This window comes from Acytostelium subglobosum (assembly GCF_000787575.1).
Source record: "Acytostelium subglobosum LB1 DNA, scaffold: scaffold9, whole genome shotgun sequence".
Taxonomy (NCBI): Eukaryota; Evosea; class Eumycetozoa; order Acytosteliales; family Acytosteliaceae; genus Acytostelium; species Acytostelium subglobosum.
In genome coordinates this window covers 279,346-306,645 of record NW_012236524.1, presented here as the reverse complement: position 1 = coordinate 306,645, position 27,300 = coordinate 279,346, and the positions used below count along the sequence as shown (strand labels likewise).

Sequence of the window (27,300 nt, the reverse complement as noted above, 5' to 3'; positions counted from 1 at the left end):
AGAACTTCTTAGATAAACTCCGCAAGTATCTCTTAGGATCAGGTCTGTGTTTTTCATCAGGTAACAAGCACAATCCAGTCTTCATCATCACTCAACATCACTCCATATGAATGCACCATAGATCTCTTCATTAGGTCAAGGGCAAGGAAGGCCAAGGGGATCATAAAGGGACTTACACTACATTCATTGGTAGAAGAAAGAGAAGATTATGATTAGTATTATGTTATGTTACAATGATGTAGGTGAGTTATTGTTGTTGTTGTTGGTGTTGTAAGATAGTATGGGACTATGATCAGAAGCTACCGGCTAAGGTAGGCCGTGTTCCTCATCAACCAATTATTATGACTGGGGCGGTTATTATCATCATTATAGTCCACACACGCACCTATGTACAACAGACAAACAATAACAATAAAGTGTATGGGTATTACTTACATTAAGAATAGATATATTTAAGAATACATGTTTAAGACAAACTGTGAATGAATGTTATTCACTCATCTACCTCGTGTTTATGCTTGCGAGGGTGGAGAAGCTCAAGACGAAAAAAACGAGTAAAAATTTTGTTCACATGTCTTGATGAGTAACGTTCTACCAACTCAAGCTCAACACCAAGTTTGAAGTCTTGCTCAATCTCTTGATCTCTTGATCTCTTGACCATCCATAATAGAATGAAGTTGAATGAATGAATGGATGTAATCAAGTTATAATTATGTTTGGTCAAGCCAACTAAATAGTGTCTCTGTTGTTGTCCGATGACTTTGATAGGATGGTTGAAGGGACGTACTGGGATTCTTCGGAAGATAAGGGCCAATGTCCTATCATTTAAAAGATATTTCAGGCCAGTCTTGACATTCACGAAATGATTTGATCGGTCTTGCTCTGTACCACACTAATCACCCACTCCATTTCACAAAGTCGTGAGTGTCTCTCTAACCCTGGGTCGCACTTCTTGGTTGACTGAGCGTGGTACCTTTGTATTATTCATTCTACCATTCACTCATTCATACAAGTTATACAACTACAAGCAAGTCCTCTCTCTCCATCATCATCATCATCATCATCATCATCATAACAATCAATAATTGATAGAGAGAAGTGATTGATCAAAGGTCAAGGTGGATCACTCAATCAACCAATCAATCAATCCAATCGATCACTTCATCATTTAGATATGTTCAACAACGATATCAACAACAGCAATGTTGGTGATGATAGTAACAATAACAATGAGTTTGATACAACAGCAATATTACATGCATTGAGTAACAGTAATAATAGTAATAGTAGTAGTAATACAAGTAGTATGAGTAGTATGAGTAGGAGTAATAGTGGTTTGGTAGTTGGAGATGATTCACCAGTGTTGACATCATCCACCAACTCATTGCCACCAACATATAGTCCGACATTCGTCGGTATCAAGCCAAAGGGTACACTACTACCTTCAATTGCACAGCCACAACAACAACAGCAACAACAATACTCTCCACAACTACCATCGAACCAAACACTTCATACATCACATGATGACAATAGTATCATGAGCAAGATTATGGGTGGCAGTCGAGGTGGATCACGAAATGCCAAGTACACGCCACCACCCATCAGTTTGGATCCTTCATCATCAACATCATCTTCCAAGCATGCCATTGTGGATGACGATGAATACTACGACGAGTATGAACCATCAGCATCATTGATCAATCATAGCAATGAGTTTGCCGATGAGGAGTACGACCCCGACACACCTCTAAATCCAAGCGACTTTAGCAGGATATATAATACCGTGCCCCATCACACAACAAAGAGATGTAAGTCAGTCTGTCACGTGATTGATCGATTGGACGAGTTGGACATGTGACTGATCAATCAATCAATCAATCAGTCGTATATAGGTTCCCACTTTGGATGGAGGAGAAGTTAAGAAGGTTCGATGACCCTATTATAGCACTGTGCCAGAGGAACACGAGTCGAGCAATGTATTATTTCAGTTTAGGTATCACAGCATTTGTAGCAATAGAGATTGCCGTCATGGCACCATTCGTCCTTTTCATTCTTGGTCAAGATGCCCTGGCAACAGAGTACACCTATCTTGCCCTGCTCCTGGCCCTACTCTCACAGGTACCCAAGAGGTTCCTCTGGCGATTCAGGCCCTACATGGTTCACAGAGCCAAGACTGTATGTTTGATAGATTGATTGAATGAATGAATGGATGGCCTTGCATCAACATGATACTTACTCCGCCAACAACAACAACATCAGGTTAAGAAAGATATGACATCATCATTCCCCTCGAGGGCAGTCACATGCTCGGTTGTGTATAGCTTTGCCTTTATCTGGGGCTTGTTGTACTATACGGGCGGACCGTCGTTTCAATGGTGGATGCCCTTCCTGTTCATCGTGATGATTGCATTGTCATCTTTCGCCAGGATCAATTTGGGCGTACACTATCCATCGGATTGCGCGGCGGGCGTGCTTCAGGGCGCGCTGGTCTGTCTGATTGGCACTGGACTGAGGAGTTTGGACATTAGTGGATGTCGTTCATGCTGGGATGGTGCATGCTATGCATCGACACCATCATGCGTTCTATCCTTCTCCACACTTGGCAGACTAAACTTTGTCATGATGGCTGTTCTCATTGTCATATGCATAGTCATTCCCATTGTATCAGTGATGAAGCCAGTGGACTTTTGGTCAAAGTGTGACCGTGTCTATGGGTAGGTGTCCATCTTTGACACACTCAATCAATCAATCAACTAACTCGTATCACTCACTCACTCATTCATTCACTCTGTAGCATGCTATTCCCATCAGTATGCTTCCAATTGTTGTTCCTCTGCCCCAGATCATATTCAACCAATGCATCATTGCCAAAGCCACCAGTACCTCATTGGTACTCTTTCATATTTGGAATATCCCTGGCATTACTCGCCACCGTATGTTTATCAATCACATCACATCAATCACATCACATCACATCACACCTTGTCTAACAGTCCACTCATGTCCTTCACATCTCATTCACACTAGGTATTTGCAACCAAGGTCAAACTAAAGAATCGATTGATTACATTCTGGGCAATATTCTTGGCCCTGACTGTATCATTGTTCTGTTGGAGAATATCAATGGTTGGATAAGGAACGAGGCCTTTGATGGTTTGATGGGTGATCTCCACATCAAATCAATCAATCATCCAATCCCTTATATATTTATAATTAGAAAGAGAGAGCTCTCATCATTGTATTTATTCATTGTGGGTTCATTCAGTTGACTCACCAAACAACATCAACAACAACAGCAACACCTGTCGCACGCACATGATCAATCTCTTCTGGTCCAAGGTCCAAGGTCATTGTTCAATACATTGCCACGAACATAACCACAGCTCAGATGATATAATAAACAGCGGCGACGACGACTATGACGACGGCGACGACGTGACAACCATCCTGACATAGTGATCTGTTGATCTGTGCTGTGGGTATCCTGCATGATCGACCCACATCCTTCAGTTTCCTAATTTGGGCATGTCGTGGTTGTGCGAGGTGTGGGTCTCGATGTTACCTGAATTGGTAAGATTGTGGTTTGATCCAGGACTGATCAATGATGGTCCTAGACTGCAGTTATATCAATAATTACTTATTCTTATATTTAGATTATTAGGTTAATATGATCACACCTTGCTGAAATTAATAATAATATTTGTTTGTAATATTCTATCTTTCCTTTTAGTATTTAATGAACTCCATGGAGTTCATTCAATCAATCAATCAATCAATCAATCTATCAATCAAACTACTAATTAAATATATTACTCTCTTATTTTATTTATATCAATATGATTCCACAAGATATATTATTATCTCCAAACCAAGGATTATCATGTCCAAAAGACAACATAAAGGTTTTATTGTTGGAGAATATACATTGTTCAGCTGTACAAATGTTCAAGGACCAAGGCTTCAATGTATGTGTTCCAATCAATCAATCAATCAATCACATAATAACTTGATGAGCATATTATCTAACAATGTCTTTTCAACAACAATAATATATTAGGTTGATTCACTGAGTACAGCAATACCAGAGGAACAATTGATTGAACGTATTAAAGATGTACATATTCTAGGTTTGAGAAGCAAGACCAAGGTCACTGAGAAAGTGTTGGCTGCAGCAAACAAACTATTGGCCATTGGTTGTTTCTGTATTGGAACTGATCAAGTTGACCTTTCAATCGCTGAATCCAAAGGTATCCCAGTGTTCAACTCTCCATTCTGTAATTCAAGAAGTGTTGGTAAGTCAAAATCCATCATCTATCATCATTGTCGATTCGTCTTACTAACATCGTCGTCGTCATCATCATCATCAATCAGCCGAATTGATATTGGCAGAGATTATAATGTTGTCCAGGAAGATTGCAGAGAGAAACATTGAGATGCATCAACAGGTGTGGCGAAAGGAGTCCAAGAGGTGCCATGAGATTAGAGGAAAGGTGTTGGGCATTATTGGTTATGGCCATATTGGTTCACAACTGTCTGTGTTGGCTGAAGCAGTTGGAATGAATGTTGTCTTTTACGACACTGCAAGGAAGTTGCCCATGGGCAACTGTCGTGCTTGTCCAGACTTGAGGTCATTGCTAGAGACATCCAACTATGTCAGTCTACATGTTCCAGACACTGAGGAGACTCGCAACCTGATCGGTGCCGAGCAGTTGTCATGGATGATGCCTGAGGCATTCCTTCTCAATGCATCGCGTGGCAAGGTTGTTGATATTGGTGCGCTGGCTGATGCACTGAGGAAGGGCAAGCTGGCTGGTGCGGCCGTCGACGTCTATCCAACTGAGCCAGAGTCTAATGGAGCGGGATGGGTCAGTGAGTTGCAAGGCTGTCCAAACACGATCCTCACGCCCCACATTGGCGGCAGCACTGAGGAGGCGCAGGAGGCCATCGGTCAAGAGGTGGCCGATCTGATCATCAGCTTCATCAACGATGGTGCGTCAGAGGGCAGTGTCAACTTCCCGCAGGCAACAGTACCGGTGACGCCCAACACTCATCGCATACTTAACATACATATCACCAAACCAGGAGTGATGCGTGACATCAATCAGATACTCTCCGAGTTCAACGTCACCTGTCAAGTATTAACAACACGCAAGACACTCGGTTATGTCATTGCAGATGTTGACAAGAATGCCTCGAAAGATATCAAGAAGAGGATATCATCACTCTCATGTTCATTAAAGACAAGAGTATTGTATTAAACCTATCTGTATATCTACTTTATCTGTTTATCTTTATGTTTGTATTTGTTTGTATTTGATTGATTTGAGATGGATGATGTACGAAGATACCTGTTGCGCAATACAACCGAGGCTTATTACACGAATGAATAGATACCAACGTTGGAGTGTACTCTCCCCAAAGTGTTTCTCCCGGACATGATGCTCACTATGGTATAAAGTGGTAGTCCACTACTATTAAATCGGGGTTGTTATTATAACTCTTGTCCATTTGCAAAAGCTACAAGTTATTTTCCAAGACCTCGTCTAGGTTTATGGGTTTGTTCAATTTGAACATTTTTATCTCTATCATTAAAATTTATCTATATCATTATCTCTATCACTATCATTCATTCATCCATACTCGTATATCAATATGTTGATCATATTATTCATTGTGGTTACAACACTGTTGCCTAGCCTAACCCCACCACCTTTAACAACTTTATCATATGCTTGAGATACAACACACTCATATGCATCAATCTATTACTCACTCCGTCACTCACTAACCTACATTATTATAATAGACGTACAGTAACTAATTCATTGTCACTTGGTGAGTAGATGTACAATGATGTAGTTATTGTGATGGTGTTGTATTCATTCCAACTCTTTACAAACAAATAATAATAATGGATAGTTGTAGAATTCAATTCATATTCTTTATTATTATATTAGTTGTATTACCAACTGATGGTATGTATAACAAAAGTATTGAATAAATTCTTATTATAAAAAATATATAATTAATTAATTATTATTTTTTTAGCTGTTAGGGCACCATTAAAATTCCATTGGTATCAATGATGGACTACCTCTTCCAGCTCAAAGAGATGTGGACATCTTCACAGTGATCATTCAATATTACACGGCACCAACTTCAAGTTGTACCAATTGTTCAAGGATCTATCCTGTATCTAAGAAACATAAGGGCAACCTCGTGGAACACATCGACCCAACTGACGCCGCCCAGCTCAAGACCATCATTCCAAACAACAGTACATATCCAAAGTATTGTGATAGGAGTGGATGTGATTATAGTTTGAGAGTGACATATCAAGATCAAACATACTGGACAAAGTTATTGCAATTGGGTCAGAGATCATTATCCAATCCAGATGGAAACATTGATCCAAAGTATCTTGATCCAACTCAACCTGACAGTGTTCAATGGATCGTTGAGAATATTCCAGCCAACAAGAGCCTAGTTGAGATACATCTATTATGGACACCCAAAGGATGGTCCAAAGTTGCTACACCAGACAACTTCAATACCTTAATACAATGACATCATCGTCATCATCATTAGTTACAAATGACTGGCCACAACCAATCTCTGAGGAAAGGAGACTAAGGAGGAAGTTGATCCATGATCCAGAATGTCCAACACAACAGACATCTTCAAACTATTCAACAGTAGGAAGAATGGATGGTGTTACCTCACCAACAGGTCCACATGAACAGTTCAAGAAACTACTTGGAGAGGAACTATATTGCTACATGAAAGCAATTGAACACCTATTCCGTAAGAATGATTGATTGATTGAATGTTTGTATTATGTTGTTGATCAATCTAACATAGTTACCTTACTACCAATAGTTAGTGATGAATTATATGTATCACCTCTGATTCACAATGATATGACCTTCTTCAGATTGTTAAGAGTGCTGCGCAGTGATGAATGGAAGGACTTGTACAACAAAGACAAGAGTGTCCTACGTTTGAACGTCTACAAATACATACTAGGTCAAAATTAAGTTCAAAGTAGGAAAGTACTCTAAGGTTGGTATTTTGTTGGAGCTCTAACAACTACATCAACAGCAACAGCAACATCAACAGCAACAACATGATTCAGTGGCAATAGCTACGTCTACATTCCTCGGAAGTACGACTTCCAGAGAGGAAGGATAAGTGAGAAGAAGACTCTCACTTCACAAACTTCGAAAAACAGATCTTTGAAGGAATGGCGCCCATCTCACACACTATGCATGGCGCAAAGAGAAGGAATAAAGGTGGCATTGAGTCATGATTCACTGCCCAACACTTGCCAATCCAAGCAATTGCTACCCCCTGTCTCTTTGTCAGACTGTCCTATTACTATTCACATAACATACACACACACACACATTGTGAACACTCATACACATACATTCACACTCACATCACAACACATCATCGACAACACTCCATCCAGATTGAGTTAGTGAGTCAAAGTGGTAAGTGAAGTGAAGTGAAGGTGTTAGTTAGTTTGTTAGCAACAACAGACACTTGTTAACAGATATTACATGTAGTTATAATTAGGTCTATCTCTCTTTACTTTCTCAAGTTTAATCAAATCAATCAATCAATCATTCAAATCAATTCAAATCAATTAATCAATCAATCACTCTTATATATATAATATATTTATAATTAGATGTCAACTTGCGATTGTTGACAACCTTGACATCTTAGACAACGAGCTATATCAGCAGCAAGACAGCTGATACTGAGACTGAATCAGGAGCAATGAAGAGAACAACCGATTCATCACCTAAACTACATTCATCGACTGTTGGTTCTTCAGGAGGAGGTGTATCCACTCCAACAGATAATACAACTCCATCAACAAGCTCAACATCATCAACATCAACAACATCAACAACAAAGAGAACTATTTCATCAACTACCAGTAGTAGCAGTAGTACTCTAAGAACTAGACCACTTAGTTCTGTTACATTGTCATCACGAACACCGTCCACATCAAAGTCATCGACATTGCCATCATCAATGCCATCAGAACAAAAGAGAACAGTGTCCTCACTAAAGTCATCAGGATCATCACTATCGTCAAGATCAACACCATCCATCCTAAAGACATCGTCGTCGTCATCGTCATCCACTGGCTCATCATCATCTTCAACACGTCCAACATCTACGACGCGCTCAACAACAACTCTAAGATCGAGAACTGGCACAACAACATCAACATCAACATCAACATCGTCATCATCATCAAAAGCATCACCAGAGATCAAGTCTGGTGGTAGTGTTGCCAAGCCTCCAGCGATCGATGGAGGAAGCATCAGTAGCAGCACATCCTCGACTGGCTCACAAGAGTATGAGCGTGTTGTATCAGAGTTTATCGATCTGGATGATAAGCCACGTGTCCCTCCTCCAGTCTCCAACACTGCAGATCAACAGACATTCCTCAATGATCCCTTGAACCCTATTGTTATCGATGATAGTGATGGAGAGGAGGAGGAGGAAGAAGAGAACACTGGCGATGTCAACCTGGATACTACAACCGATGAGCTTCAACAGATAACCACCGAGGATGATGATGTTGTTGGCGAGAATGAAACAGCTGATGACGAACAACAAGTTGACCAAGGCCAGGAGGAGGATGAGACAGTGGAGGAGGCTGCCAAGGAGGAGGAGCCTGTGGAGACAATAAGCACAAAGAAGTCTGGCGGATGGCTATCATCACTATTCAATCTGATTCCAAAACAGAGCAACACAATGAGGAAGTCACAAACCATTTCCTCTGCCTCTCCCTCAACATCCAGTGAGTTTGCACAACCAAAACTCGTGCCAAACACATCAGCAACCGAGAGCTCTGAGCAGAGGCCCAACAACCAGCCAATCGAATCATCATCAAACATTGTCTACAGTCCTCCCCCTCCCGTCGTCCATTCAATGCCACCTCCAACAAACGTACAGCCAATGCATGCACCACCACCACACCTACAACAACATCAACAGCATCAACCTCATCACATGCCACATCATCTCTCCACCAACTCACTCTACGCCAACCCTCAACAAGCATACTCACACTCAAGAGCGCAGTCGTCTCCAATGTTGATGTCCAACCCCAACAACAACAATGTTAGACACTCGCAGCAGCTGGCACCGGGAATGTTCAATCCCAACATGTTCCAGGCGCACAACCAACCGAATGGCGTCGCCCTGTTACCCTTTGTCATTGCGCCCGCCAAGGCACTATCGATCTTCCACGACTGGCACAAGTCGTTGTGGTTCGCGCCAACCAACTTTAGGGAGCACCTGGAGCAGAGTCTGCAGCTGAACTACTACTTCATCCCATACTACAACTTTGGCGCCGCCGTCACTTCGGTGCACCGCGGCCAGATCGGACACATCAAGAGCGATCAACAGCAGCAAGTGGTCATGCAGGGCGACAACAAGCCCGAGACCTACAATGAGGATGAGATTGAATGGACCAACGCCATGACCAACCCTTATCCACAAACTTACTCTGATATCCTGGTATATGCGCCGTGTGACTTTGTTGACGCACCCATCTACGAGGACATCAAGGAGATCCAATACTGGAAGTTGGACATTGGCGAACAATACTCCAACGGTCATCCACAACTCACTCAACCTATTTATGAACCAGCCAGATACTATCCACTGTCACATCAATACCAACATCATCATTCACCAACAACTCAATACAATCCTTCACTTCTAATGCCTCCTCCACAGATGCAACTACAACAACAACAACAACCACCACAACAAACAAACATTGATCCAATGCTCAACAAGATACCAACAGTCATAACACCAATGGCGATGGAGTCAGCTTGGACCTATGCAGAGACAAAGATCAAGAGGAATGAGTCATATGGAAACGAGGTGAAGCTGAAGAAGGATCACTTTGGACACACAGTCGCCAATGTAGAGACAGAGACTCAAGTTGGTAAGTTGAATGATCGTCAGCATCCAGACACTCCAGCCACTAACTCAATCAATTTAGACTCATTTACATTTAGAACTATATATGCACCAGTGTATAAGATCACCTATAACTTTGAAGGCACACAATACTCGTTCATTGTGAATGGTCAGAACGGAAACAGTCATGGCGTTAGACCTTATGGCATTGGTTCGATAAAGAACACTGCAATCAAGTTCCTCACAGCTGGCCTGTTTGAAAGCAAGGTGTCCACAACAGCCTCATCGACCACATCCAGCAACACAATCACTGCCAATGGAATGATCTTGGGTTCAGACCTGGACGTAGTCGATGGAGATCAGTACTACAAGCCTGACCTCTACTACATGTTGTTGCCATCATCAGATCAATTTCTAATGATCAAGACAACTGGTTATATTGTAAGTTTGATTGATTGATTAATTGATTGGTTGATCGAATGGAACACACTGACTGACATCCATCCAACATAATAATAGGTGTTGAAGAACAATGGACAGAGTCCAATCAAGATCGAGTCACACAAGAGAATGAGTGGGGAGACTGGTGGAGAGTGTATTATAGATGCAGGTGCGAGTATGACGTTCTCATACAAGGGCACCTGGTGTATATGTGTAGTCGAAGGCGTGCCCTCATCGTTAGAGTTGGTCAGGGCCGAAACAAACTCTGGTGGCGACAAGCCCGAGGGTGACTTGTTAATGGTATCCTCTTGATTGATTGACAGAGTGGACAGATTGACAGACAGACAGACGACAATGACAAGAGTTAAGCGAACAGTCATAAACTTGATGTTCATCATTATCCAAAAGTATTCATTCATCCATTCCATTCCTTGTTCCCTGGCGTCTGAGAGACCTAACAAGTTATGTGATTGTCAGCGCCAAAAGTACTCTATTGGTGGTCCCACCTACCTTGGGAAAGTGAAGACATCGTCTGTCTCTGTACAGACGATTGGGATTATGGGGTATGCCCCCGTAATCAATGTACAGAGGCTTCCCAAAAACCAACAAAATGATCAAATTGATGGGTCTTTGGGAGCCATGTTACCTTCAAGATGCCCCATCTTGCCCCAACACCTAATCACGACCATTATCACCCCACACACACACATACATCAATAGAAGAAGAGGTAGGTAAGATACCATGGGTCAATATTCGTCTTCTCATACTACCATCTATGACGCATGCCTCTTCTGATCACATGTTCCACGCCCACACCCCACACATACATCAAACAAACACACACACACGAACACATACACACACAAACAAACAGATGACCAACTGTTGGTCCAACAACACAAAGGACTCTCCACTCCTTCATCACTTCTTCACCTCTATTTTCTGTTTGATAATACCCTATTATTTAAAATATAATTATTTATTTAAAGATAGATAAATATCTTCATCCTCCAGCTCATAACATAAGACTGAATAACCAAGCAAGGACCCTTTCCAAGCCCACCCTTCACTCATACACACTCACTCATACCAATCAATCACAACCAACGACCAGAGYRRRTCAGAAGCACGACACAAGTTAGCCTGGCAACAACAACATACACACTCGAGTGATACGATACCTAGTCAATTGCAATCATCATCATCTTCATTTTGTTATTTTGCCGAGTTTCATTCATCTTATCTTTGAATCAATCCAGCCACAACCCATCAACTTTAAATTCATAATACCGAACAATCACATAAATCCCACAGTTATATAAACACACAATGAACACCAACAACATACTGTGTAGCAAGGGAAGCAGTATTCTGAGATCATCCTACACCAACAAAGGTAAGTCAAGTTATCGACTGATCGAGCCCCATCATTCAATCAATCAACCCCACTCACACACACCGCACACACATAAATCAAACCAGGAACTGCATTCTCACCAGAGGAGCGCCAGAAGTTTGGACTGAGAGGACTATTGCCACCACGCCAGGAGACCATCCAGGACCAGGCCGAGCGTGCTTTGTCACAGTTCCACTCATTCCAGACAACTTTGGAGCAGTACGTCTTCCTCAACTGTCTGCGCGACCGCAATGAGACATTGTTCTTCTATCTCTTGGTGAACAACCTCGAGCTGATGATGCCAATCGTCTACACTCCAACAGTGGGCGAGGCTTGCCAGAAGTTTGGCAACGAGTTCCGTTTTGCCCAAGGCATGTACTTCTCCACACAGGACCGCGGCCAGATCCGCGACATCCTGGACAATTGGCCCAACCCCGAGGTCGACATCATCGTCATCAGTGACGGCTCCCGAATCCTGGGTCTGGGCGACTTGGGCACCAATGGCATGGGCATCCCAGTTGGAAAGCTCCAACTGTATGTCGCAGGCGCTGGATTCAACCCCGCCCGCACACTGCCAGTGATCATCGACGCTGGCGTCAACACAAAGAAGTACCTGGAGGACAAGTTCTATCTGGGCGAGAAGCACTCACGTGTTCCCGACCAAGAGTACTACGCCATCATTGAGGAGTTCATGGTGGCCGTCTACAACAAGTGGCCAAAGGTCTTGGTCCAATTCGAGGACATCAGCAACGACCACTGCTTCAACCTTCTCGACATTTACAGGAACAGGTTCCTCTGTTTCAACGATGATATCCAAGGGTATGTTTGATTGATTGATTAATTGAGCGACCAGACGACACTAATACTCCCTTGATCACTCGCTCAATCTTAGAACTGGCTCTGTGATCTTGTCTGGATTCATCAATGCTGTGCGCGCAGTGCAGATCCCACTGAGAGATCATAGATTGGTGTTCTTTGGAGCTGGTAGCGCAGGTATTGGTGTGGCCGATTGTATTATGTCATTGTTCCTCGAGCAGGGACTGACAGAGGAGGAGGCCAGGAAGCGTTTCTGGTTCGTCGACAGCAAGGGATTGATCACAACCAATCGTGGTGACGAGCTTGCCGAGCACAAGAAGGCTTATGCACGCACTGACTACACCACCCAGCTCAAGACCCTGCTTGAGGTCGTCCGCGACGTCAAGCCCACCGCCCTGATTGGTCTCTCTGGCATCGGTCGCTCATTCACACAGGACATCATCGAGGAGGTGTCCAGCCACGTCGAGAAGCCCATCATCTTCTCGCTGTCCAACCCAACTTCCAACGCTGAGTGCACCGCCGAGCAGGCCTACACATGGTCCAAGGGCCGCTGCATCTTTGCCTCGGGCTCCCCATTCGCCCCAGTCGAGCTGAACGGCGTGAGATTGGTGCCTGGCCAAGGCAACAATATGTACATCTTCCCCGGCCTCGGTCTGGGCGCGGTCGTATGCCACGCCACCAAGGTCACAGACTCCATGATCATTGCCGCCTCCAAGGCGTTGGCCTCGTGCGTTGACGACGCCGAGGTGATCACCAACAAGATCTACCCTGGCCTCTCTGGAATCAGAGACATCTCCATCCGCATCGCCGTTGCCGTCATTGAGAAGGCATTTGAAGAGGGCGTGGCCACTATTGCTCGTCCCGAGAGCATTGAGCAGCTGGTGCGTCAGTACGTCTACTATCCCAACTACGAGAGTCTTCAGCTGCCTCAGCAGCACTGACTATCAGACTGTCCAATGCGTCGTCGTCCCAGTCACTCGCGAGATTCTTCAAATAGTCACGGTCTAGTTGCCAAACTATAAGCTTACCTCCTCTCTCTCTTTCTCTCCCATCATGCATATTGGCGAGCAACCAAAGGATGTTTCAATACAACAGCATGTATCGATAAACAAATGTTATCTTGTTGATTGATTTATTGATTGATTATTGACCATATGTCATTAGAATATTTTTCTTTTACTCCGGCGTATTGATCATATTCTATGTTGTTGTCATCGTCTTCATAGTTGTCATCGTCTTCATAGTTGGCATCGTCCTCATAGTTGTCGTCGTCGTCCTGATAGTGGTCAACGTCTTCATAGTTGTCATCATCTTCATGGTTGTCGTGGTCTTGATAGTTGCCATCGTCTTCGTTGTTGTCTACGTTGTTGTAGCCGTCGTAGTAATATTCTTCACAGTAAAGTTCATCTTCTACATGATCTTTACAACCAAAGATATCTTCATCATTGATAAAGTAATCTTCATAATCATTGTCACCTTCTGGTTGAACCATATACTCAACATCTTGTTCAAGATATGGATTGCATTCCAGTATAAAGTTATCCAGACTTTGTTTATCCTTCATCTTTAGACATGTCTCGAATTGATTGGCAATTGATGATTTAGGTAGTCGGCATGTTACCAAAGACTCTGATAACACATTATGTTTGACCAAGATAAACAGACAGAAGAACAACAATCTATTCTTCTCATCTGAATCATCATAATAATAATCAATATCAAGTGAATTGATTATCCTATCAACCAAAACAACCTAGATTAATTATTATTAATTAAATTCAATATTAGAATTTATATTATTATTTGATTGAATACTTACATCATTTAAAAGATATTTAAAGTTTGGTTTGTTATTAATGTTTAGTAGATTGATTAATATTTCTACAAAATGGTGAAGGCTATAAATACTGACATTCTTGTCAAATGATTGTATACAAATATTAAGTTTACTCTTGATATGTTTATATGTAGTATTATTAATTACTTTTGTAGACAATATATACAACTGTCTAGTTATATCATCCAGGTTATTAATTTCTTGTTGATAATATTCCATTTTATTAATATTATTATTATAAGTAATAGGAAGAGAGTGATAGAGTGATTGACAGATAGTTTGAATAGTTCGGTCAATCAAATGATTGACTGAACAATCGACAGTGAAATTGCAAAATCTATGTATCGAGTTTGCAAAAAACAGTGTCAACAACCCACAATATCGTGCACTGAACCTGTGTGGTCGTCATTGATAATCAAGTGGACCAAGTTAATGTTTTGATTATGAGACCTCATTCCAAATTGCAACGGGTCAGTTGTGATATTTAGAATAATAGCTTCATCAACCTTGGAATCTATCTTGAGGAAGTCTGATATTTTGGATACATGCTCTGTGACTTCAGCTGATGTGACATGGGCCACAAGTTCAATGCAACACCTCCAAGGTTTGTATCCTTCTTCCTTCCTTTCCAACACAATATCACATCTCTTCTTTGAGTATTTGTAGTTACCAGGTATAGGAGCATTGATATTAGTACATAGAGATACACATGAGACACCTGCAGACCATTGTTTAATCATTGTGTAGAACTCAAAATGATAATATCTTTCACTATGTTGTTGGTGACCTTTGAAAATGTCTAGTCATCTTGCAATATTTGTTATCAATTTGTGAGTATCAATGGAATGGTCTTTGAAGGGGAGGGTGACTTGTGGATATTGATGTCCAAGATTGTAATAAACTACGTTGTCTAGAATTAAATGATGAATTGCTGGGTTTTTGATGGAGTATGTGACATCTTTTAGATAACAATCATGATTAATATTTGCCAAGCCTTCTGAGACCAGAACATTCAGTGAATCTATCTCCATGTTATACTTTGGTTTGATTGAGTTGGAACGTAAGAGTCTTTTTGTTAACTCCAAGAATAATGATCTTTGAGAATGGTCTGGATCAATTAGTAATTGTAGAACTCTATAGGTTGTGGAATATTGTTTCATTGCATTGGTCATAGATGGAACAATTGTATCATTCCATTTTTGGTAAGATAGTGTCTCCCCTGATTTTATACGATCATCTATATTCCTTCAATGTAAGCAGACCAACCCAGTATGTCCTTCAGTTCTATTGTAAATGTCCTCAACAATTCTTGGGTCCAAGGTTACTTTGGAATCTTCTTGGAACATTTTGAATAGTTCTGTCACATACTCTTGATCGAAATTAGGACTTTTGATTGAATTATATAAGTTGAAAGGTGATCCACGTCTTATATTATTTGTAAATTAGAGAATGTTGAAAGGACCAGAGACAACAATAATTTTTACGAAACTATTGTCATTGTCTCGAATAATTCTTAACTTATCTAGAACACCATCAATTGTATCTTTGTCACCCATATTCTTTAACTTATCAAACTCATAAATGAATAGAATTATCTTGGAGTTGAGATGATTACCTGCTGATGTTAAAAATTCCACAAAGTCAAACTCACAAGGGTTGTCTTTCCAGATGATCGAGTTCCATAAAGTATGAAGTATTTTCCTTTCTGTATACACTGGAGTAGTTTGTTACCTTGTTTCAATCTGAGTGGATCAATCCAATAGTATAGATCACTCATATCTGGAGCGATCATTCCACTTGTAGAGAATGACTTTTTTAATAATTGGGGAGTATGCTTGGTGGAATAATAAGACAAAGGAGGATAGAATTGTTTTAATGTAGACCTCAATGAATGAAATATATATCTTCCATTTTCGTATGTTATTCCTTGGGGAGGAGGTCTAAACAATCCTCTTATCATCATTCTCAATTAGAAGTAATTCAAGAAGATAGAGAAAGGAAAAATAATAATAATAAAAAAGTGAAGTGAATTAATTACTAAAGAACTAAAATACAAATAAGGTAATATAATTTTAATTTTTAATTGAATGGTATATTGAACTTCCGAGTAATTAGGTTTATAAAAGATTGATGATGTTTCAAAGTGACTAGTCATTATTACTTTATTAGATCGGCAAGTGTTCTCAAACATCGTTCTAAGAGAGAACGTGTGTGGCGTTTGGCAAAGGGTAGAACATTGTTTGTGGGCAAGACTCCCCCATTGTTGGAATCTGGAAGCTTGATCATTCCTTCGATAGTATAAGATTCAGACCTTACTTGATTGATTGATCTATATTGAATGAATAAAAAATGATAAACTATTTAAAGTCATACAATGAATATCAATCAAACATCCAATTAATAATACAATCAATCATACATACAATTATAATATTATAACAACAATGATCTCAACATCAACACTAAAGCCAATCAAGTTATACTCACTAAATACACCTAATGTTGCCAAGGTGTTCATATTACTTGAGTTACTAGAACTTCCTTATGAATCTATAAAGGTGAATATTGCCAATGGTGATCAGTTCAAGGATGATTTCATCAAGATCAATCCAAACAGCAAGATACCTGCCATCGTTGATCCAAATGTGCCAGAGGGTAAGAGTCCTATTGTCCTATTCGAGAGTGGAAACATCTTGATCTATTTGGCCAAGACCTACGCCAATGGCAAATACCTTCCAAATGAAACAACACATACACAAGAGCATTATGAAGTCTTGGGTTGGGTATTCTTCCAGAGTATGTATGATTGATCATTGTTAGTTTGATTGATCGATATACTAATATGTCCGTTCTCAATATATAGTGGCATCACTTGGACCAAACTTGGGACAGTACACTCATTATTCAAAGTATGCTGAGGTCAAGTATGAGTATCCAATCAAGAGACATTACAATGAGGTGAGAAGATTGTTCCATGTTCTTGAGCGTCAACTCATCAAGCATGCCTATGTTGCTGGAGATGAGTTAACAATTGCAGACATTGCAATCTATCCATGGAGGTATGTGATCATTCAATCAGACCATCAATCAATCAAACCTAACATATACATCAATCCAGCAAATTCATCAATACACTACCTGATATCACTGAGCAAGACTATCCCAAGTTATATGAGTATCACAACAGAATTGCTCAGTTGCCAGCTGTCCAAACTTACAAGAAGTATGATGATGAGCTCACTGCACAGAGAACAGCATTCACCGCTGAACAACGCAAGATATTATTCGGACGTGACAAGTAGATTGATTGTATTGTTCTATCTCTACCATGATCACAATATTGTTATTATTATTAATTAAATATAGACAATAGCTTGTAAAGATAACCTTTGTCATTGATGAAGTTCACTCTATTTCTTCATTTTTCCTCTCTTTCCCACTTTTAAGTGTTGAAACGTTGTCAACAAGATCACACTTTGTAAAGGTGGCCCAACTTTCATTCATGAGTATCTACTTACACCATCGACACACGTAATAATAATAATAATAATAGTATTCATATAATACAACTCATTCTAAATAACAACAACAACATTGATTGTGACACATACATATACATACTTATTTACACTTTGAGATAGTTGAAACACAATGAACATCAACACTACTACTACAACAACATCTACAACAACATCATCAATATCTGATGACAACAACAACAACAATGACAACATTGACAACAACAATGAACAAGAACAAGGACAGGAACAAGAACAAAAGGAATTCGATACAAATATGATCAAACATCCTTTACAACATAGATGGTCATTGTGGTTTGATCATAGGAGTCAGAAGACATCACAGGATGATTGGGCAGATGCCTTGAAGAAGATAATCAGCTTTGATACGGTGGAGGACTTTTGGTGCGTGTTCAACAATCTCCCACCAATCAGCACGATCAAGCAGGGCAGCAGCTTCCACCTGTTCAAAGAGGACATTGAGCCAAAGTGGGAGCATGAGGCCAATAAGCGTGGTGGAAAATGGTCCATTGCCACACGTGACAGGACCGCCATGGACAACCAATGGCTACAGACTGTGATGGCTTGCATTGGAGAGACATTCGATTACAGTGACGAGGTATGTGGTGTTGTGTTCAGCTCTAGAAAGGCTGGCGACAAGATCACCCTTTGGACAAAGCATGGGCAGGATGAGAAGGCTGCAAAGGATATAGGGTATGTTGTTGTTTTGAAGTGTCATCATGCCAGACTTACCAACTCAAAGCCACACAGACATTCGCTAAAGAGAGTGTTGGAGTATCGCGGTCCTATTCAGTACACTTTGCACTCGGATTCATTAAAGACAAACAGAAGCTATGGCAACAAGTGTCTGTATGAATTGTAAACCAAATGGCAAGCAAGCAAGCAAACAAGCAAGAAAGCGATGTCATCACTTCATGCATGCAGCAAACACATCCTACGTGTTGCCCCTCCCTCAGTACACACTGATCAATCAATCAGGTGTTGTTGTCCGGTCTGTCAGCCAACAGACAGGATACACAAGCACTCAAATATTGCGAATCGACGCAAGAGCACCGTGGTGTGGACTGGAGCATCATCCAAATCATCGATGTTCATCAGTTCACGCAATGAGTTATCCCGTCCGATCATTCCCTCCCCATCCTCCCTCTCCCTTCCCTTTCCTCTCCATCCAATCACTTCCTCAATGATGATGGGTGCCAACTACACTCCTAGCAATAACTCTATCATTCAATCGATCAAGTTATTGACTCCTGGCTGTCAAGCACGTGGTTGTGGTGCCAGTAGGACATGGATTGTATTCATCTCTCTCCGCGACACCCATCATCATCATACGTACCATCACTCTTCTGTCCGTTGCCTCAATGAATAAATTCCATTGACATACATTCCACCACCTTACTTCATGTTCAATCAACATTCAAATATTTGAACTTGTGATTGGATATTTGTTGTATCATTGATTCGGAATTCAATCAAATACCGCCACACAGCCCAACAACGTCTTTTTTTTCATCAACAGGTTTCTTTTGAAAACCATAGATTCACCCCATGTCTGCAAAGACGACTTGTTGGGCTGCCGAGAAGTGTTGGGAGTGTGGGTTGGTCACTGAGGCTGAAGGTCATGCATGTCATTGTGCAATGATGACCACTTGTTCAACAACCTTTCTTTAATGTTACTCATCACCTTGTAATACATATATACACACAAACAGATAATAATACAATGACAACAATTATAAATGATATTGATGACTTGGTGTCATTATATAATACAAGACATACAGATACAAATAGTGCAGCATCATTAAAGTCAAACAATGTTGTAATGATATTATTACAAACATTATCCGAAGCAAAGAATAATAATGATGGAGATGGAGATGGAGATGGAGACAATGATACAGAGAAGTCAACATTGGCATTATCAAATATGTTGTGTGATTTGATCAAAGAGAATACTGATGAGTTGTTGTCAACAACAAATACACAATCACTCACTCAATACTATGACTGTATTGAACATTTACTCAAACTAAAGACTACCGATACATTGGATCAAGCCATCTTCACACTGCTTGGAACAATATGTTTCCTGTTCCCTGCTAATCCAAACCTCCTCTCCGTGCCCCGCCTACTATCCATTGGTCGACACACCGAACAACTTCAATCCATCGTCTTCTCCACGCTCTCCTCATTATCCGTGAACCAATCACGTATATTGGCACCATTTGCCAATGATCTATTCAAGGTATGTGGTTTGATTCTGACACACTGGAATGATCCCATACTTACATTCCACACCCACACTCATTCATCGATCAATCAAACAGTACTCTGAGGACTATCCAAACTATCTCTCCATCTTGTGTGGACTGTATCAGCACAATCATAAGGACTTTGAAAGCAATTTGACATTGTTGATTGGATGCTTTGAAAAGACATTGGAAGCAAGAGCAAGTGTCCTTGCTATTTTGGTCGAGATATCAAAGCAGAGTCCACATCTCATTGTACCATATGTTGTTCAGATGAGATCATGTCTTGGACAACAATCACTTGCCAGTTTATACTCGTCCATGCTCCGTCACATCGCCTTCAAATATCCATTTGTCCTCCATCCAATACTCGATGACCTCTTCCAATCAATCTCCAACGATCATGCTTCCAAATACTCTCAGATTGAACTGTAAGTAAATTGTTTGATGGTTACAAGCCAGATCAGTCTAGTCCAATATGTCTAACACTCATTGATCACTAAACTCAGCGTTGGACTATGTGGCGTCGAGAAGACTGATGTAGTGTTGGAGTTTTTGAAACAATTGTTGGCAAAGGAGGAGAGTAGCACGTCAGGAAGAAAGAGTGATGCCAATACTATTGTGTCAATTCTAAAGGCTTTGAAGTCGGTCCAGAAGACATCGCCAGGTCTACTGCCCAGTTCAGACTTTATCGACAGGTACAAGGGCAATGGCAACTTTAGTGAGTTCGTATCGACCATTGCCAATGAGACTGTGGAGAATATACATGAGCACACGAGAAGGAGCTCCTCAGTGTCGTCGGCATCGACGGCTGCTGCTGTGGCAGCTGCGGCAGCATCAGTATTCATCACCTTGGATAACGCGCAGCTCGACTCACTGGACCAGAGAGTGCAGGAGGCATCGAGCACACTCACAGACATTATATCGATCACACAACTGGCTCAGGTTATCACTTCTGATCCGGTGAGGAGCAAGTTGGTATTGGACACACTGGCATTGCTTCCATTGCCCTGTGGAACATCAGAGGATGGCAAGCAAGTGATCTACTCCTTGGGCGGCCAGAAGATATCGGCTCCATTGGATACAAATTCACATCACCGAACAACCTTGCAACGAATTGAGTTGATGCAGTCGATTGTCAATCTCAATTGTTCATTCCTAAAGGCGCAGGATAAGGTCCATGATGGAGATGTGCTCCTCAGTCAACCATTTATCAAGTCGGGGGAGATCAAGGATGTACATCAACTTCTCATCACTTTGCTTTCGAGCAAGATGGAGCAGACATCCAACGCAACAAGCAGTGCACCAGTGGTGATTCAATCAGATTGCAACACGGCTGGAGGTGCTGGCACTACTGAGACTGATACAACTGCCACTCCAACGCCCAACATTCCTACATTGATATTGTCACCAAAGACAATGCTTGCAGTGAAGTCATCTTCTCCACGACCAAAGAGTGTCCCGACTGCTTGGACAGCTGCCAGTGCAAGTACCGCCCCAAAGGCGCCACAACAACCACAACAGCAACAACAATCTCCTCTACAACCTCAACCCCAACAGCATGGTGATGTGATATACGAAGGATCACTCGACAAGCAGTCCAAGTTCTTGCGCAGATATGATACACACTGGTGCACATTGACACCAGAATCCTTTGTGGCCATTGTAAAGAAGGAATCACCATCATTGCCACCACATCAATCGAGCCACACAACAACGACATCATCAACTACCGCCGATAAGGATGATGAGTCAAGCATCAAGATATCTCTACAAGATATCACAGAGGTCAAAGAGGTTGAGAAGAATAGTGGTGGCAGTTACTTCACAATCAAACGAGTCAAGCCTGGAAAGGATAGTGCTGGAACATCACAGACACAACCCAGCACCGGACCGTCGACTACAGAAAACAAGTCGTTCCACATTGTGACGGCCAAGAAGAAGTATCTATTCAAGGCTGCATCACAAGCAGAGCAAACAGCTTGGATTGAGAAGTTAAAGCATCAGATTGAATTGTCCAAGAAACCAACAACCACAACAACTGCAACATCTACAACCACACCGACTATTACTACTACAACTACTGCTAATACTTCCGCTACTCCTTCTTCTACGACATCATCTACAACAACTACTCCTCAACAACCACCACAACTTCAGACAGCGGCCAAGAAGGTTGCAAGATTCCGTCTGTCACAGTACTTTACCAAGTCACCTCTCAAGTAAGAGTTGTTGTGATAACCTTAACATTATTATTATTTAAAGATGTAGTTATAACTTGTAGTTGACAATAACAATGTTGATGAATGAATGAATGAATGAATGTGTGTTTGAATCAAACAACAACCTCTTCGAATGAATCTGGTTGGTCAAAACGATTCCTTTTTGGGTTGGATGACGGACAATGACTTATGAATTTTAGAGGGGGTGAGCATGAATGCAATGAACAACCAAACCCATCATCATTACTTGGATGGACCTAGTGACATGTGGGTCTTTAGAAATTTATTACCATTTATAGTAATGATTTCCCTTTTATGATATATTAGTTCATTAGATTCACATGTGATAGAGTGTGAAGAATATACATTCAAACTAGTTCTTCAATGACATGTTAACAACATCATCATCATCATTATATTTCTCAACTTTATATTTTCCAATATTATATTATACTTATTTATTATTATATGTTATACATGAATCAATAAAAGGGTAACATGTATTTAAAACATATTTTTAAATATACTTATATTTATTTTATTCAAAAATAGAAATGAATAATAATAACAATACATTTATTAGTAGAAGTAACATTAGAAGTAATATTATTAGTCCAAACATTAACAATAACAATAATGAATATATGAATGACTTACAGCAGCAACAACATCAACAACAACAAAGATTACCATCACATATATATACACAATCACCTGATATTGGAGAGTGGAATTATCTACCAAATATCACTTCGATGAAACAGAACAAACAACAGGTGTCAGTAGAGACACCTCCATTCTTATTATTACAACAATCACAACAGCAACAACAAATAGAACAACAACAAAAGAATGATCACTCTTATAAAGACTATCAACAGTCCAATGTACTACCAACAACAATATCCACAATACCGAACAAGTTTAACTATCCAACAGATACCAACGTCGAAAACACCTCAAAGATCTATCCAAACTATGATAAAAGATATATTGATCCAAATGTGAACATCAACCTTTTCATATCTTTTGACAAAGATGATAGTTCTCATATCCAGGTGACTCCTGACACTTCAACAACATCTACAACAACCTCGACAACCTCGACAACCTCGACAACATCTCAACAACAGCCTACCCATACACCTCAAACCTATATTGAACATCGACAAGTTAGACAAAATAGAAACAATCACAATAATAACAACAATTATAAGGTAGCCGAGAGATCAAACAATCAACTAGTTCTAGATCTGCTTGAACCTGACAGACGTGAAGACACACTCAACGAGTTGGTGAGGAGGAAGGATTCAATACCAAACCTACATATTCTATTATGGGGTACACCAGCTGTCATGTCTGCACTCCTTCAAGAGATACTCAACATCTATAGATATGTTCAATCACCCAATCCCAAGTTGAAAGCCCGAGCATCCAACCGTGTCAGCAACACTCTCACATTGCTTCAACTCATTGCCTCTGGTACTGAGACTCGAACATTGTTTATCAAATGTAAGTATTGAACTATCATCACTCAATCACTGGGTATTCTAACTTTCTTTTTTGATATATAATAGCCAACTATGTGATGTATACCTTCCCATTCCTCAARGACAGTCTCCAAGACCAAACCCTTTGAATACCTTCGTTTATCAAGTCTCAATGTCATCAGCTCATTGATCAAAGTGGAGATAAAGGATGTTATCAAGACAATCTATGATATCATACCTTCATGTTTGAAGATTATGGAGAATGGAAGTGAACTATCAAAGACAGGTAAGTTACTTTCGAATGCTGTTTAGTTGTACATTACTGACCAACTTCCTTTCCTACCATACAGTTGCAACATTCATCATTCAAAAGATATTGAATGAGGATGAAGGATTGAATCACTTTGCTGCTACGACGACCAAGTTACAACAACTTCTACAAGCATTGAATGCGATGATTGAAGCAATGTTGCCAGACCATATGTCAAGTAGGTTGTTGAAGCACATAGTACGATGTTACCTGAGACTCAGTGATAATGCCAAGGCCAAAGAGATGTTGCTCACAATGATGCCCGAATGCTTCAACAATGGACAACTTAGCGATTTCCTCAATCAAGAGGGTGACACCATAGTCAAGAGATGGTTCCATCAGTTGATCACCAATCTCCATCCCAAGCCACATCCTCGTAGGACATCCTCTTCACCATACAGAACGACTACTTCTTCGGTCAGTGGCGGTAGTGATAGAGGTGGAGGTAGTGACAGAGGTCACAACAAATCGACAAGTGGAGTGGATCATCATTCATCAACTAGGTATCACCAATAAACTAAATATTATCATCTTCGAAGATCACAGCTTCACTCTGCTTTCTTTCCAGGACTTTGATCCAGCACCACTTTCCCTCTCTTTGTAAATTTTCAATTTTATCTCTACAACTTCAACAAATACAACTTTAACTACTTCATCTCTACAAACATACAATCAATCATACATACTTGGGTCATAGAGTAAACAAACAAGTACACTTATATATATATATAAACGTAATGCCAAAGAGAGGAAGGCCACCTAAACCCAGACCTCTAAACTCTGTTGAGGAGCAGACACAAAGAGGTCACAAGGGAGTGGGTCGTCCACCAAAGAAGAAGGACAATGGATCGACAGGTGATGGCGACTCATCACATGAATAGTATGTCATCGACACTATTTACCAAGGTGAGGTCAACTAACTAACATGATATACACAGTGATGAGCCACAGCTACCTTATCTATATCTACCATCGACTGCTGCTCTGAAGCACTGGAGCTCAGGCGCTATTGCAAAGATATCACAGATAGAATTAACTGAGCAGCAGAGGAGTATGCTGCCATTGAGTGATACAGAGGATGCACCAGTTACTACTGCTGCTCAGGATGATCCCAATGCACCACAACTCATACAGGAGAGTGACCTGCGACAGGCTATCAAAGAGACATTCCAACTACAACGATATATAAACGATACCAAACAACTAATAACCGATCAATTGGATACACTAGAGAGGCTAAAGCCTTTATCTACCGATGCTCACAATCAATCAATCAGTAAGTAATTGTGAGTCTCGACTGATGAAGAAGTCTGGCTGACACGACCAATCAATCATTCAATCAATCAGTGGTACAGCGTGGAAAGTACAGCACGAAGCATGGATATACAAAGGACGATCATCATGTTACAATGCCCTCATCATCAATGTCTACAACATCAACATCGACAACTACAACATCAACGAGCAGTAACATCAACAGTAACAGTAATACAATGATATTGACAGAGGAGACAGACACACTACATGCCAATCGACTAAAGAAGAAGAGGCCGCTACATGACGACGACGAGGACATCGACATACTCGATGTTCATGGACATGCAGCTGGCGACACACAGGAGATGATGAGCGATAGCGATGGTACCAATGCACCTCGGGACATGATCAAACGTCCAACACCTCCACCAAAGGTGCTGCGATTGACCGAGAACGACGATCCCGGCGACGACATTGATGATCAGACTGGCGCCATGTCAGATGACAGCATGGCCAGCAGCTCACACGCAAGCAAGAGAGCAGGTGCCGGCAAGAAGAAGGGCAGAAGAAAGGGCTCAAAGTCACAGCAGCACGAAGACTTGGATCTGGACTTACCCGCACCAGCGTCACACAGCGCCTCACAACAGAAGAAGAAGAAGCGAGAGGAGGACACACCAAAGGTGCACTACATTGGACCCAACGTATTCTGGGCGGCCATGGAGTCATACTTCCGAGCGCTCAATGAGCTGGACCTGGAGCTGGTCACGCCCAAGGGCGAAGAGTTCTACACCAAGTCATTCGTWAATACCTCCACTGGGTCTCAACTACATTGAAGCCTGGGGCAATGAGGACCAGGAGCGCTTGGCAAAGAGTGGGCATCACTTGCCTCGACAACCTAGCAGGCTGCCACACAGCAGCTCATCGGACAATTTGGAGGACATGGCGTCGAGTGACGCACTGTCATCAGACCTTTACATGGGCGATCTCTCTATACGATTGCTATCATGTATGATCGAAGAGAACATTCTGACGACGACGTCGACCGCGGCCAGCAGTGTGTCTGGCGCCGTATCAACAAACTCTGCAGCGGCCAACAAGAGCCCAAACAACAAGAGTCTCCTGCTGCCAACAGAGGCACCAAGCTCAGCCTTCAACCCGACCGTACAGGCCTCTCTTGAGACGAGAATCATGCACGAGCTCAGGGCACTGGGACTCTACGACGACTACACTGCGACGAGTACATCAGCGAGTCGTGAGGATGATGAGATTTGTGCCGAGATGCGATACCTTCAAACCCAACTGCGAGACCAGATCAATGCCAACAATGCCCTAAAGTCACAGGCATACTACAGCGCCAAGATGTTGATCTCCAAGCAAGACACCAGTCGAAAGAAGAAGCAACAACTTCTCAACGCCGAGAAGAACTATCAGAAACTCATGGTATGTGTAGCATGGCCCCGGTACCGGGTCAGTCAGTCAATCCACTTCCTATACTAACGACCATCACTCCATTCCATTCATTCATTACAGAAGAGGGACAAGAAGAAGAAGAAGCTAAAGACGATCGCCTAATTAGGTGAGTGACTGTTAAATCATTAAAGCCTCGGCCCTATGGTCGAGGCCAGGACAGTGGTGCGTGTGTATATTGATGTAATCAACTTTGGACAGGAGCTATGACATGTATATTTTATTGAATGATTGATTGATTTGGGATGGTTCCGGGTTGGAGTGATTGACAGTTTGATTGGGTGAACTATCCCATAAATGAAATGG

The 27,300-nt window shown here is 41.4% G+C and overlaps 9 protein-coding genes across 9 annotated transcripts; all 9 read left to right on the top strand.

The window, feature by feature from the left end:
• Positions 1-1,174: 1,174 nt before the first annotated feature.
• SAMD00019534_050250 (hypothetical protein) lies at positions 1,175-3,138 on the top strand (the record flags this gene model as incomplete). Its single annotated transcript, XM_012899496.1, has 5 exons — positions 1,175-1,811; positions 1,886-2,178; positions 2,263-2,717; positions 2,798-2,936; positions 3,031-3,138. The coding sequence occupies 5 exons, from the start codon at positions 1,175-1,177 to the stop codon at positions 3,136-3,138; spliced, it is 1,632 nt and encodes a 543-aa protein (XP_012754950.1).
• Positions 3,139-3,839: 701 nt separating this feature from the next.
• Positions 3,840-5,258, top strand: SAMD00019534_050240 (hypothetical protein; the record flags this gene model as incomplete). The annotated part of the gene is made up of 3 exons (XM_012899495.1): positions 3,840-3,968; positions 4,061-4,295; positions 4,375-5,258. Coding segments are annotated over 3 exons (1,248 nt in total), but the record flags the coding sequence as incomplete, so codon positions are not given.
• A 1,248-nt stretch (positions 5,259-6,506) lies between these two features.
• Positions 6,507-7,037, top strand: SAMD00019534_050230 (hypothetical protein; the record flags this gene model as incomplete). Its single annotated transcript, XM_012899494.1, has 2 exons — positions 6,507-6,807; positions 6,883-7,037. Coding segments are annotated over 2 exons (456 nt in total), but the record flags the coding sequence as incomplete, so codon positions are not given.
• Positions 7,038-7,791: 754 nt separating this feature from the next.
• Positions 7,792-10,719, top strand: SAMD00019534_050220 (hypothetical protein; the record flags this gene model as incomplete). Its single annotated transcript, XM_012899493.1, has 3 exons — positions 7,792-9,991; positions 10,049-10,407; positions 10,486-10,719. 3 exons carry the CDS (start codon positions 7,792-7,794, stop codon positions 10,717-10,719), a joined length of 2,793 nt encoding a protein of 930 aa, XP_012754947.1.
• A 1,018-nt stretch (positions 10,720-11,737) lies between these two features.
• On the top strand, positions 11,738-13,561 carry SAMD00019534_050210 (hypothetical protein; the record flags this gene model as incomplete). The annotated part of the gene is made up of 3 exons (XM_012899492.1): positions 11,738-11,804; positions 11,891-12,623; positions 12,697-13,561. 3 exons carry the CDS (start codon positions 11,738-11,740, stop codon positions 13,559-13,561), a joined length of 1,665 nt encoding a protein of 554 aa, XP_012754946.1.
• A 3,340-nt stretch (positions 13,562-16,901) lies between these two features.
• On the top strand, positions 16,902-17,759 carry SAMD00019534_050200 (hypothetical protein; the record flags this gene model as incomplete). The annotated part of the gene is made up of 3 exons (XM_012899491.1): positions 16,902-17,253; positions 17,321-17,516; positions 17,576-17,759. 3 exons carry the CDS (start codon positions 16,902-16,904, stop codon positions 17,757-17,759), a joined length of 732 nt encoding a protein of 243 aa, XP_012754945.1.
• A 349-nt stretch (positions 17,760-18,108) lies between these two features.
• SAMD00019534_050190 (hypothetical protein) lies at positions 18,109-18,858 on the top strand (the record flags this gene model as incomplete). The annotated part of the gene is made up of 2 exons (XM_012899490.1): positions 18,109-18,689; positions 18,825-18,858. The coding sequence occupies 2 exons, from the start codon at positions 18,109-18,111 to the stop codon at positions 18,856-18,858; spliced, it is 615 nt and encodes a 204-aa protein (XP_012754944.1).
• Positions 18,859-19,821: 963 nt separating this feature from the next.
• On the top strand, positions 19,822-22,474 carry SAMD00019534_050180 (hypothetical protein; the record flags this gene model as incomplete). The annotated part of the gene is made up of 3 exons (XM_012899489.1): positions 19,822-20,244; positions 20,327-20,679; positions 20,758-22,474. 3 exons carry the CDS (start codon positions 19,822-19,824, stop codon positions 22,472-22,474), a joined length of 2,493 nt encoding a protein of 830 aa, XP_012754943.1.
• A 2,533-nt stretch (positions 22,475-25,007) lies between these two features.
• Positions 25,008-27,099, top strand: SAMD00019534_050170 (hypothetical protein; the record flags this gene model as incomplete). The annotated part of the gene is made up of 5 exons (XM_012899488.1): positions 25,008-25,150; positions 25,209-25,546; positions 25,618-26,327; positions 26,383-26,967; positions 27,058-27,099. 5 exons carry the CDS (start codon positions 25,008-25,010, stop codon positions 27,097-27,099), a joined length of 1,818 nt encoding a protein of 605 aa, XP_012754942.1.
• Between the last annotated feature and the right edge of the window lie 201 nt (positions 27,100-27,300).